Here is a 13,287-nt window from a genome sequence, read left to right as displayed (position 1 = left end):
GGAAGGGTTCCAAAAAAATATCTACAGCATTTAAGGTCCCCAAGAACACAGTGGCATCCATTCTTAAATGAAAGTAGTTTGTAACCACCAAGACCCTTCCTAGAGCTGGCCGCCAGGCCAAACTCAGCAATCGGGGGAAAAGGGTCTTGGTCAGGGAGGTGACCAAGAACCTGACAGAGCTCCAGAGTTCCTCTGTGGAAGTAGTTGTCCTTCTGGAAGGTTCTCCCATCTCTACAGCACTCCACCAATCAGGCCTGATGGTAGTGGCCAGACGGAAGCCACTCATCAGGAAAAGGCACAAAAAGGATGCTAAAAGACTCACCACAAAACAAACATTTATGGTCTGATGAAACCAAGATTGAACTCTTTGGCCTGACCGCCATCATCACGTCTAGAGGAGACCTGGCACCATCCCTACGGTGAAGCATGGTTGTGGCAGCCTCATGCTGTGGAGATGCAAAGTAAAGAGATCCTTGATGAAAAGAGCACTTAAGACCTGGCCCAGCAAGAGCACAAATCAAAGTTTGTCACGTGCACCGAATAAAACAGGTGTAGACCTTACAGTGAAATGATTACTTACAGGCTCTAACCAAGAGTGTGAAAAAAGGTATTATGTGAACAATAGGTAAGTAAAGAAATAAAACAGTAAAAAGACAGAAAAATAACAGTAGCAAGGCTACATACAGACACTACCTCAATCAGCCTGACTAACCGGTATGTACATGGAGATATGGTTAAAATGACTATGCATATGATGAACAGAGAGTAGCAGTAGCGTAAAAGAGGGGATGGCGGGTGGTGGGACACAATGCAGATAGCCCGGTTAGACGATGTGCGGAAGCACTGGTTGGTCGACCCAATTGAGGTAGTATGTACATGGATGTATAGTTAAAGTGACTACGCATATGATAAACAGAGAGTAGCAGCAGCGTAAAAGAGGGGTTGTGAGGGGGCACACAATGCAAATAGCCCAGGTAGCCATTTGATTACCCGTTCAGGAGTCTTATGGCTTGGGGGTAAAAACTGTTGAGAAGCCTTTTTGTCCTAGACTTGGCACTCTGGTACCGACTTTAACCCCCTGTGCAGAAAAGCTTCCCATCCAACCTGACATAGCCTAAGAAGATCTTCAGTAAAGAATGGGAGAAACTCTCCGTATACAGGTGTGCCAAGCTAATAGCGTCATTCCCAAGAAAACTCAAGGATGTAATCGCTGCCAAACGTGCTTCAACAAAGTACTGAGTAAAGGGTCTGAATAATTGTGATCAGGTTTTTATTTTTGATCCAAACAAAAAAACAAACAAAAAAAAGTGTTGCTTTTTCATTATGAGGTAGTGTGTAGATTAAGAAAACAATTTCGTCCATTTTAGAATAAAGCCGTAACATGTGGAAAAAGTCAAGTGGTATGAATACTTTGACTGCACTATGTACAATGACATTTGAATGATAGCTAATTGAATTATAGGAAAATAAACTATTCAGCTCGTCTTACCGATTAATGTAATGATTCGCTAGCTAACTGTTAAAGTAAACTCTAGGGTTCTAGTTTGGACATGCCTCTGGAGACCTTGCTATCACGGTATAATGTAATTAGGCTAGCTAACTGTTTGCTTATGTAACTGAAATTGATCACATGCTATCTTGAGCTCTCGAAGTCTTCAATGTATAGGCCTAAACTAAAAAGTACAGGATATTTGCAAATGAAGTCATGACAATAAAAGTAAGCAAACTGGACTGATAGCTAGCTAGCGCGATACTATTCTAGTCATGATAAAACCACGTTAGTGACAGTTCTGACAGAGGTATTACCTTGCCTTGTTTATTATGTATCTGATGTAACGTTGGTCTTCAAGACGGAGTCCAATAAAATTACAATTAGTCGTGAACTTCTGTCGTTCTCATGCTGTTTTTAAGACAATTTTTGTCCTACCATTAATACATCTCGGCTGTAAAACTAGTTTTACTATGGTTCCTATATGAAACGGATTTATCTCAGAAATAATTGTTTACTGCTATGAAAATGTGCTTTAAACGTTTAAATATTGACCAAACGTATAACGAATCAATATAACATTTGTAAAATGTACATAAAATGTGGAATTACAAAAAAATATCTAAATAATTATGTGTGGCCAAAATTCCCCGGTGACAGACGGATATAATTTAGGAGCGCGATAGGAAAATCGCACAGAGCATATGGATTTGTAGTCTTTTATGTTAACGAGAAAGGTCATATTAGACTAGATTGAAATACATTTCCCATCAGGCCAATGGATTGGGTGTCCATAACATCCTTGTTGTTGTGATAATCCTCTTTAGTGGTAATGGATACTGTAATATTGGTATATATTATTACACTTGCGCTGAAACATAAAATACTTTATTTTTAGGCCACGGTTTGTTTGAAGTATTATATTGTAGATCAATACTTCTCTTTCTCAGTTTTCTAGAGTAACTAAGTTAGCTAGCTAGCAAGTTAGCTGCAATTACTGTTAGCCTCAATAAGTTCAGTAACAACGAGGCCAGCTAGCTAACGTTACAGTACCTAGCTATCTTGCAAGTGTGTACGTATTGACCTGCCGGCGGGGGAAAAATGGCAAACCTCTTCCAAAAGACAAAGTGGGGACAGGAATCAGAGGGATGCACGACGAGAGGGGACACTCAGGAGGGCATGAGCCGATAAAAACGGAAAAGGATAATGATTTCGCGATACAGTAGGAGACCAGTATCGCACAATCTTGAGATGTAAGTAAAGCAAGCTTGTTTGCTAATGACCAAGCTTATCATTCTTTGCTAACAGTAATTTCTGTCATTCGAGATACTGATTTGGTAGCTAGCTAACCTAGATTGACTAACGCTACATTGTTGGTAAGTAATAGCTAACGTTAGCTAATGCACAGTCCATGATCGTAGGACAATGTAAAAGGAGAATGTATTGATCAGATCACATTTTTTTACAGCCCATCTGTCACACCAAGGTCAGTTGCCTCCCTACACAAAGGGATGGGATGGGATAATGTTTAATGCTTTAAATTGATTATGTAAAGTCCCACCTCATGCTTCACTCCTTGTTTGTTTGGGATTAGTGTATTTTTACAACAATACATAGCAACCTACTATAGTATTAGAATGATATATCCATGTATCTATCGATGCTATTGCTTACTCATATTTAATAAAGCTGTATTTTCCTTTCTCTGCAGTCGGGGCATATCCCGAAGCAGCCTTGACCATCACCCTCTCCCAGAGGAGGTAGACGATGACTTCCTCCCCCAGCGCCTCCTCCATGACCTTCAGGAAGCTGTCTCCACTTACAACAGGTAGGACCTGTTCTCAAAGAATCGGGCGGGCGATACCAAGTACACTTGTAGGGAGCAGCAATTTTGCTTTCACATATCCTGTTTAGATGCGTGAAGCCAAGGAGACAAAAAAGAGGGAGGTAGCCAGTTAGTTACATAATCTGGTCTAAATTATTCCCTCACACACTCGACAACACACAACACTAATGTACAGCAACATGTAAACAATGTCTGTCCTCTTCTGCAGCCCGGAGACGACATCTGCAGCCTCTCGCCGGTCAGATTGTCCAACGGCCACTACTGGAGACACGACGCGGTCCTGGTCTGGTATCCACAGCTACACAGGGACGGGTATCTCTACAGAGAGGAGCTCTGTCTTCTCCTGGGGCTATGATGTGAGTCTCGCCTCACCTTCTCAGCTGGCTGTCTGAATCTTACCATTCAATTGCCCTATGTTCTGAGTATTTTCAAGTGCTTATGGTGCCTTCAGAAAGTACTCATACCCCTTGATTTATTCCACATTTTGTTGTGTTACAGCCTGAATTCAAAATGGATTAAATATATGTTTTTTCTCACCCATCTACACACAATACCCCATAATGACAAAGTGAAAACAGGCTGTGATTGCAGCTGTGAGTCTTTATGGGTACGTCTCTAAGAGCTTTGCACACCTGGATTGCAGAATATTTGCACATTATTCATGTCAAGTTGGTTGTTGATCTTTGTTAGACAGCCAAGTCTTGCCATAGATTTTCAAGGCGATTTAAGTCAAAACTGTAACTAGGCCACTCAGGGACATTCAATTTAATCTTGGTAAGCATCTCCTTGTGTTTTAGGTTATTGTCCTGCTGAAAGGTGAATTTGTCTCCCAGTGTCTGTTGGAAAGCAGACTGAACCAGGTTTTCCTGTAGGATTTTGCCTGTGCTTAGCTCTAAGTTGATTTTTATCCTAAAAAACTCCCTTATCCTTGCCCATAACATAACATGATGCAGCCACAGCCATGCTTGAAAATATGAAGAGTAGTAGTCAGTGATGTGTTGTGTTGTGTATTCATAATGCTTTGTATTCAGGGCGTAAAGTTCATTTCTTTGCCACATTTTTTGCAGTTTTACTTTAGTGCCTAATTGCAAACATGGTGCATGTTTTGGAATAGTTTTATTCTATACAGTCTTCCTTCTTTTAACTCTGTCATTTAGGTTAGTATTGTGGCGCAACTACAATGTCGTTGGTCCATCCTTAGTTTTCTCCTATCACAGCCAATAAACCCTGTAACTGTTTTAAAATCACTAGTTGGCCTCATGGTGAAATCCCTGAGAGGTTTCCTTCCTCTCCGGCAACCGAGTTAGAAAGGACGCCTGTATATTTGTAGTGACTGGGTGTATTGATACACCATCCAAAGTGTTATTAATAACTTCACCATGCTCAAAGGGATGTTCAGTGTCTGCTCTTTTTTACCCATCTACCAAAAGGTGCCCTTCTTTGCGAGGCATTAGAAAACCTCCCTGGTCTTGGTGGTTGAACCTGTGTTTGAAATTCGCTGCTCAACTGAGGGACCTTACATATATTTATATGTAAGGATCAAATCCCCGAGCGGACAAGGTAAAAATCTGTTCTGCCCCTGAACAAGGCAGTTAACCCACTGTTCCCCGGTAGGCCGTCATTGTAGTTAAGAATTTGTTTTTAACTGACTTGTGTGGGGTACAGAGATGAGGTAGTCATTCAAAAATCATGTTAAACACTATTATTGCACACATTTTTACTGCTGAACAATTATAGGCTTGCCATGACAAAGGGGTTTAATACTTATCGACTCAAGACATTTCAGCTTTACATTTTTATTTCATTTGTAAAAAATAAAACAAACTTTTACATTATGGGGTATTGTATGTAGGCCAGTGACACAATCTCAGTTTAATCAATTTTAAATTCAGGCTGTAACACAACAAAATGTGGAAAAAGTCAAGGGGTGTGAATACTTTCTGAAGGCACTAGCTAGGCCTAGCCATGCTGAATGCTACAACAGTCTTTTATACAGATTTCCATTAAATTAGCCTTATCATATTTTATTGTAATGACTTACAGTCTACTCTGTCTGCAGAGGTCAGTTCCCGCATGGTTTCACTTCATGGTGATTCTTAGCTTTTTAGAGCTTGCCCTCAGAAACTTTATAAAAACTCCATGATATATTTACACGCCATGTCCTCAGAATGCCTCATAGGAGTCATAGTCCTAACCTATATTGTACAGTAAACACAACCTGCCTGTGTAGGCACACACTCTCTCTCACAAACATATGCACGTGATACTACTTACTCCAGCACGATCACCCATACACTGCCACATACACAGTTCCCTGGGAGTTCTAGGAGCCCATCGCCATGCACACTGTAGCCTACTGTGAAATAAACGACACTCAGTGATGTGCTGCTAATATTTGATTAGCTTTAAAAGCAACTGCCTTCTGTCATAGTGTTCCTCTTCAGGGCCTCCTCTCTCTCTACCTCTCTTTCTCCCTCCCTCCATCCCTCAGGAATTTGACAAGGCAGCGTCGCGACAGGTGCAGCAGATGTTTGAGGAGATTGACGAGGAGCTTTATGAGGGGCAGGGTGGGGTGCATCTACAGGGGCTGCAAGATGAGTGTCATCAGTGGGCCTTCAGGTTCCCTCACCTACGGTGGGTCCTCACCCTACTCCCCCCCTCACTTCTCACACACTGTCACACATTACTGCCACTCTAGCCTTGTTCCACCACTCCTCGCCTGCAAATGTATCACTGAAAGTACTTAGGGTGCAATAAAGGGATACCTCTTAAAAGAACAGTCCAACTTGAAGGTACCTAAGATGAATCTGATTTAGATTTGTTTTCAAACCTGAGAAGAAACTACTTGCCACATAATTATAGGCTCAAAGCCCTTGGGCCCCATTCCCAATAAGATATCATAAACCATTGTCTCAGTGTGTGTTTGGGGGGGGGGGGGGGTTTAATACATTTTCCTATCGGTTGGATTCATTTAGGTGGTAATCACTGTTTGACCCCCTCCACCCTGCTATGTGAACCCACAGGATCCTGGGTAGTCAGCTGGTGTGTCCCAGTGACGAGGGCTTCCAGTGGTACGCCACTTCAGGGGAGGGGACCGGGACAGCCAGCAGCAGTGCAGCTGGACAAAAGGACAGCATCAGTAGCAAGCCCCAGGACAAGGACAAGCCTGGCCCCTGCACAGAGTGAGCACTAACTACTGATGCTGTTAACCCATCAATTATGGATGTCCGTTTGCTTTGTGGTTTTGTGACCTACATACTGTGTGGCTTGTCAAACAGCAAGTCAACTTAAGTAAGTCAGCGTGTGTAAGTTACAAGGCATCAGTTGCGATTTTAGCATGTAAATCTTGGTGGGGCAAATCCCCCCACGTTTTTTTAGATGCATGCCAGCAAACCCACTACACAACACAACACTTAACAATATATTAATTGCAATATAACTGTGGCACACGTAGGGCCTACATAAAGCTGTCCCAACAGCAGTCCCAACACCTTACCACTGCTACACCTGGCTATCAGTGGAGCCTTGTCTGGCAGCGAAACAGTTCATTCAGCCTCATTTAATGCCTTAAAAAAAACACAGCTGATATGGCTGACTTGCTTAAACAAATGTGGTTTTTACTAACAATTGAGATGTACCAACAAAGGCATAAGGGGTCGCCAAGCGGATAAGAGGCAATCTTTAATTTCGATTAAGACATTCATGAGCGAGCTAGGACAGACGTACTCAATATAACTATTTGTTCAGCACTTTTAAAATGTACAGCGACAGAATTCAGAACACGGCCGTTCTTACAGTGTTCTCCCTGTACACCAAGTCAGAACCGTGGGTTAAATAAAGGGGGCATATAAGCAGACAATGAAAGCTCTTACAATATTCAATGATTACATTCTCTAAAACCGGCTATAGGCTACATGTGCACCACTAAGTCAGAACAGTAGGTGAAATTAGGAGGGGAAACAGGACCAAATTATTAAGGTGAGGCACATGGGCTATTAACAGCTTACTACACAACATACACTTAGTATGTTTACCAATCAAAGGCGAATCATGATGACATCAGTGATCTTCAGGTCGGAGCTCTAGAAAGAGACCCGAATTCCAGACTTGCAATTCCGAGTTGGATGAACATTCCAAACCTATCTTTTTTAGCTAGTTCCCAGGTGTCTTGAACTCACTGAAGTCAAATTTCCCAGTTCCGAGTTAACAGTTGTTTAGAGCGCGGCAGAAATCATGCTGGGTTGATAGCATGGACAATGTTGAATGTTTATCATTTTAAGCTTGGAAAAGAGACCTTTAAACCCAGAATTGGGACCACACACCCACTCCACTGAATAGCAGGCTAGTGATTGCTTTGAAATGCTTGCAGTTAGCCACTGATTCCTTCCAAACCACTCATTGTTGAGTTTGCAATCTCCAACTTGTTGTGTAATGTTTATGTCCAATGTCCAATACATTTTATCTATAATTTCACTTCATTATTTCTCTTCATATGACAAGGATTAAAACTACTAGATTTGCCAGTAGATTGTCGACTTGATTCAAGATTTTAAAAGTATGATGTTGACATGATCAGTCCAATCAAAGCTGCTGTAGATATGTGGTTTGATATCATTTTATCTGTGGGCAATGACCTTGAGCCTTCTTGGATGGGCACTTCTAATGTAACTCTAATTGCAGCACCCAAAGGGCTTGAATTTTCGAGCTCTACCCTTAGATTTGGCGGTGACGTAGTGTCCCAGTGAGTGACAGAACACTGAGCCAATCACGGCTCAACTAGAGAACGTTACCAACACCTACGCTCCGTATTTTCCGCTGGCTGCCCCACCACCACAGAAAGCATTGAGCTAGGCCTTACTCAAGAAAGCGAAAAAGAGAAGTTTGTATGTGGCTTTATTAACTCATAAAAAATAAAACATTTTTACATTGCTTGCAAACTCATGTGACATTTATTAATGCCAAAATAACATGTAAAACAGGCATCTCCCCCCCCAAAAAAATATATAAAGTAATATGTGTTATTTTTTGTATTTTTTGCAAGGTGTACATGTACTGGCTAGGCTAGCTAGGCTACTTTGGCTAGCCAAAAAAATAGGACTGATGCTTTTTAGGAACCGTGTTTGTGTGTCCAGTCTGTGTGTGCAGGGTTGGAAGGCTGTGCTGTCCAGGCCCAGTGAGGATGTTGACCACCCACCTGGTACTCCCCGTGGATCCAGAGGTCATGACAGGCCCAGGGTGATCGAGGCTGAAGGCCTGATGGAGGAGTACCTGGCCTTTGACTGCAGGGATTTGTGGGTCACCTCCCAGCTCTCCTGTTTAGTAACCTACAGTATATCTATAGGGGCAGTTCAAACACTTTACAGTATGGTGCACTTGATTGAGCTTGTTGCCTACTTTTTGCCTACTTTACCAAGTAACCTTAAACCAAGCTCAGTATTTTACAGTATTTTACATGACTTTGCCCAGGTCTGTTGTGTTGATGGTTTAATTTATGGTTTGACCTTTACAGGGATGACAAGTGGGAGCGGGGGTGCATGGGGGCTGGTCGGCGGCGGTACGGCCTGCCTCCGGTGTCTCCCTACCGCTGTCGCAGACAGGCAGTCCTCGACCTGCTGTTTGACGATGTGTGGCGAGAGCTGTTTGGCTGGATGGAGGAGCTGGTCCGCAGGCACTGGGAGGGCTGTGTGTCAGGTAGAACCATAGGGCAATGTCTTATAGGCAATGCTGGGTCATACATTAGTGTTCTGTTACTCAACAAAGAGACTTGCCATTTACTTTTAAACCAACAAATCCATCATTGCCAAATGATGCCATCCCCACAGCATAATCTGTTGCTTGAGCCTGTGTTGACAGTATTCTGCATCCTCTTTTTGACAGACGATGAGAAAAATGCAGTGAACTTCAACCAATCCCAGTCGGATGCTCAGAACCCTTTCCTGCTCCTGTCCACACTGCCTACCCTGCTCCCCAGGCTGGGCCAAAGCAGGGTGCCCCAGCTAACAGGAACCCCGCAACCCCAGGTCAGTGACCTGAGAGGGGGGAGAAGGCCCACCAATGGTTCTACCTCCCCGCAGAGTGGAACATCCTACTGTTAGGATGTAGGATTTAGATCAATAGGATATGTTAGTAAGCACGGTGAATGGACTCTACAATAACCTTCAGATTAGTTTGAGAGTTTAGGCTTAGTTCTCAAAACTGGGAACACAGTCACACACTGATGCTGAATTGTTTTCCCCTGCTGTCAGGAGTTTTTCTCACTCTGTTTTAAGGCTATCAGATAGTTCATTAACTTGAATCCTTTTTTCTTTCCTTCTTTTTGCCCCCTACTCTTTCTTGTTCCTTGGTCTGTTCCACACCCTTCTAACCACCAATCTGTCCTTCCTTACTACATCCTTTTCTCTCTCTCTCTCTCTCATTTGGTCATCCGTTTTTCCCCCAAAGACCACAAAATCAAGGGGCTCAAAGCACAAGCCCAGACGGAAATCCAAAAAGCAGAAAAAATCATCCACTGTATGCAACTCTCACCTAGAGGCAAAATGTTGCCGATCGACGCCATCCACAGCGGCATGTTTTTATTCATTCTTAGACTGAATGTGCTTGTGCCTGTTGAATAACTCAAACCAAACCAATTTTAGTCACTTTCTTACTTCTTAACCAACTTTTTAGTTTTTTTTTACACCCGTCTCTGTCTTTTAAAAAATGTATCAATGACAATTTTGGAATGCTTTTACTTACTACTTGCTTTAATTTACTTTTTTGTCTAACTGTTTGTTTGGTCTCAAGTGGGTGGTTGTAGGTCCTCTCCACTTGGTTGCATGTAGAAAAGCTGAGTTGGGGCTAAGGTGACGTGCAAGTGTCCGTAGTGATAATGAGGTGGCTGTAGTTTTATTAGGTGAATGGCCACTTTAGGTGAATGACTCTTACTCCTTATCTCCTTCTGCCTCCCTCCCTCCTACAGTCCAGTCGGGTCCCAGTAGAGGCGGCGGTGACGCATCACAACCTCAACGAACTCATAGTCATCCACGGCATCCCCCTGCAGCAGAGGAACCTGGGAGTGATGGAGAGAGCCCAGTATGGAGATCATAAGTACTGATCATATTCATGCTGATACTATAATAATTTTTATTAGTATTATTATTTAGTATAAGAATCTTTATTAGTAGAGTGTAGCATTAGGAGCTAACTCTAGGGGTCAACCACTCATCACTTCTTATCGTCTTATTAAATAAGAGGTGAAGAGACGGTTATTAGCTATGGATATGTAGGTGTGTATGCATATCTTACTTTGAGTAAAGGTTAATTGCTTCCTTTTCCTTCTTAGGGACCCTGAGGAGAGGGTGATGACCCATCGGCCAGGGTCCATCGTGATTCCTTTTAGCAAGCCACGTCCTCGCCGGGTGCTAGAGCAGAGCTCCTCCTCCCTGACCCGCCCTGCCCAGTCGGCGAGACGCCGTAACCCGCCTCCACGCACCCTTTTGCCCTTGGTTCCCAGCCTTACGCAGTCCAGTGCCGCTGGCTCCATGGATGAGGTCATCCGTGGGACGCGCCTGTGAGTTAACTTAAAGAGGGTTACCCAATCTCCATCTGGTCCCTGTCCTCCTCCATGTACACCCCTCCCTCCCTCGTTCTTCTTCTGCTGTCGCTCTGAAGCTGGAGAACCGTCTGTGCAGAGAGATTACTTTGAAAGCGGTTTGCCTTTTAACTCGTGCCTTGTGGCATTCTGTTCAGCAGAATGGAGGGGAAGGGTTGTGAGGAATTTTGTGTGTGTGTGTGTGTGTGTGTGTGTGTGTGTGTGTGTGTGTGACTGACTAAGTACCCGAACAGATGAACTTGTCATGAACCTTGAGTGGAACAATATCTGTGTGGAGCATATCATTTACCCTTGTGTGGAGTGAGATTTCAGTCTGCTCCATGTTAAACGGACTGTAACTTTATAGAAAGCGTGGAAGGTGAACAGAGTTGTTACTCTCTCCAGACCCACAGCCAGTGACCACCTGGCCTCTCCTCCGATGCCTCTGAGCAGGAACACACTCCTTCCTCCCATCGGCACAGGGGACGCTGAGCCCAGGCACTCTGGACAGCACTTCAGACCTACTCAGGTATGGGACGAGTAAAACTGCATACTAGTTGTACATCTTGAACTGACTTGATAAAACACTTACTACTATCACCTGCTTATAACACAACGCAATTCTATTTTGTGTAGCGGCATAGAGATTCGTCCAGTCGTGCCCACAGTGCTGTTACAGATGAAGCAGGTAGTTTGCTTCCTCGGGATCGGCTTCATCAATTGGACGTATTCTCCCGTCCCAACACCACCCACACCTACAGGGTATGGCTATAGTCACACATTATTACCACTACAGCATGATTTAGGTATATTTTGTAGGTTTATTTTGTAAAGGATGAATGTGGAATATGTTTGCCTGCGTCCCAGTCAGTGAGATTTAACTCTGGGTTCTGTTGCAGTCGGACACCCCTTACCGCCGCTCCTTCACGGTGCTGGACAACATTGGACAGGGACGTCCTGGCAGGGCATCTGTGGGTACAGGTGGGCACCTCGTTTTACATTGCATACTGTACACACTTTCTACACATTTATTTTTGAGACCGACTGATTGAGTCTCTGTCTGGTATTCTGGCAGACTCCCTGGGCATCGGAGTGACGGGCATCAGTCTGGGCATCAGCAGCTCCTCCTTCCTGGACTCCTTTGCCCACCACCCCCTGGGCCACTCCCCCATTGAAGATAATGAGGAGCCTGACACACAAGCCCCTCCCCCAGGTCAGACACATTAAGTGGTCCTCATCATTTCTTAAAGGCTGTGGCTGCGGATCTGACTTTTCACTGACCCTTATTTACCCAGACTAAAGATCCCGACGCTTCTGCACTTGTGTTTATTCACTACTTTATGCTTTCTCTGCTCTACTTGTAAAGAACAGTCTACTCTGGCGAACAGGTTTCGTTTAATAAAGTTAGATCAAAGCTGAATCAATGTCTGCAAGATCACATAATATAAACTCATAGTGTAACATTACTGTAAGACAAAAACACCACTGCATTTTTCTTTCATGTGGCCAAAACTCAACAGGGCGCGCCACTAGGCAAAATACACAGGTAGGCTATGCTACAGTTTGCACCATTTGCTAAAAAAATGTGCTCACTGAACATCATTCAAAACACCACTGTAGGCTAATTCAAAACAACACTGTATAACTCAAGAAGATCTAAATGCATATCCCCATGAAACTGATTGAGATAAAATGGTTGGTAAAACTTGAAATTATCATTCACGATTGACAGTGGGAAATGTGAAGGGAAGGAGACCTCAAATGTGTGCATAAAGTAGAGGTAAAGAAGCACATACACAGAACGGATGGTGATCCGCACATGCCCCGACGCTTCGGGACCTTTAATCCGTGAAAAAAAGATATGCGGCCACTCCGTTAATAAAACCTGTCGCTGGGTTGTGTTTGGTAATTAAGTATGTTCATGAGAGAGTTCGGTCGTAGCCTCCGGTTACGAGGAAAGTAGTTATCTTCAAATGGAGACGAATTTGAGTATTAACTATCAATGCTCATTAACACTTGTCTTCTTTGTCCTGATCGCCTCTCTTCTCAGCTCTACTGGTGCCTGTTTCAGTCCCAGCAAGCTCCCACAACCGGGGTGGCTTCATGTCCCGCAGTAGCAGACCTGGGTTGTAGCTGCTTTGACCTCGCCCTCCTCCACCTTCTCCAACCACACTCCTCAGCACAGCAGGGTGCAAGCCCTGCTTCCAATCCCAATGGTGCCCTCAAACGACACTTTATACAGAAGCAGATCTTTCGTACAATGTACTGTTTGGTGATTTTATTTATTGATGCTTTTTGTTTTTTCGAGAGCCTTATTTTTGTATTTTGGAACTCTCCGCTTACCTGGCTGCCAAAGATAGTAAACTGTCTCATTTACCACCT

At 43.6% G+C, this 13,287-nt stretch overlaps 2 protein-coding genes across 8 annotated transcripts in view; one reads left to right on the top strand and one right to left on the bottom strand.

Moving 5' to 3' along the window:
- ecd (ecdysoneless homolog (Drosophila)) overlaps window positions 1-3,248 on the bottom strand; it is a 21,822-nt gene extending 18,574 nt beyond the window's left edge. The window contains exon 1 of one of the 4 annotated variants that reach the window (XM_029698527.1): window positions 3,164-3,248. The gene's annotated coding sequence lies outside the window, so the exon portion shown is untranslated. Of the gene's footprint in view, window positions 1-1,806; window positions 1,962-3,163 lie in introns of those variants that run through there. The other 3 variants (XM_029698525.1, XM_029698528.1, XM_029698526.1) reach the window with 3 other exon arrangements.
- On the top strand, window positions 2,259-13,287 carry LOC115153265 (protein FAM149B1). Of its 4 annotated transcripts, none has more exons than XM_029698522.1 (16): window positions 2,259-2,742; window positions 3,201-3,317; window positions 3,544-3,691; window positions 5,827-5,969; window positions 6,359-6,517; window positions 8,447-8,626; window positions 8,845-9,026; window positions 9,213-9,355; window positions 9,777-9,899; window positions 10,294-10,406; window positions 10,657-10,884; window positions 11,311-11,434; window positions 11,542-11,667; window positions 11,805-11,886; window positions 11,981-12,118; window positions 12,956-13,287. In XM_029698522.1, the coding sequence occupies exons 1-16, from the start codon at window positions 2,696-2,698 to the stop codon at window positions 13,036-13,038; spliced, it is 2,136 nt and encodes a 711-aa protein (XP_029554382.1). In that variant the 5' UTR covers window positions 2,259-2,695; the 3' UTR covers window positions 13,039-13,287. The 4 variants fall into 4 exon arrangements, with proteins under 4 accessions (XP_029554382.1, XP_029554383.1, XP_029554380.1 ...); XM_029698523.1 differs by having other exon boundaries at window positions 2,260-2,742; window positions 8,468-8,626; window positions 10,294-10,421; XM_029698520.1 differs by having other exon boundaries at window positions 2,260-2,742; window positions 10,294-10,421.

This window comes from Salmo trutta, chromosome 18 (genome assembly GCF_901001165.1).
Source record: "Salmo trutta chromosome 18, fSalTru1.1, whole genome shotgun sequence".
NCBI lineage: Eukaryota > Metazoa > Chordata > Actinopteri > Salmoniformes > Salmonidae > Salmo > Salmo trutta.
Note: the sequence above shows the minus strand (reverse complement) of the source record. Positions and strands in the feature narration are given on the sequence as shown.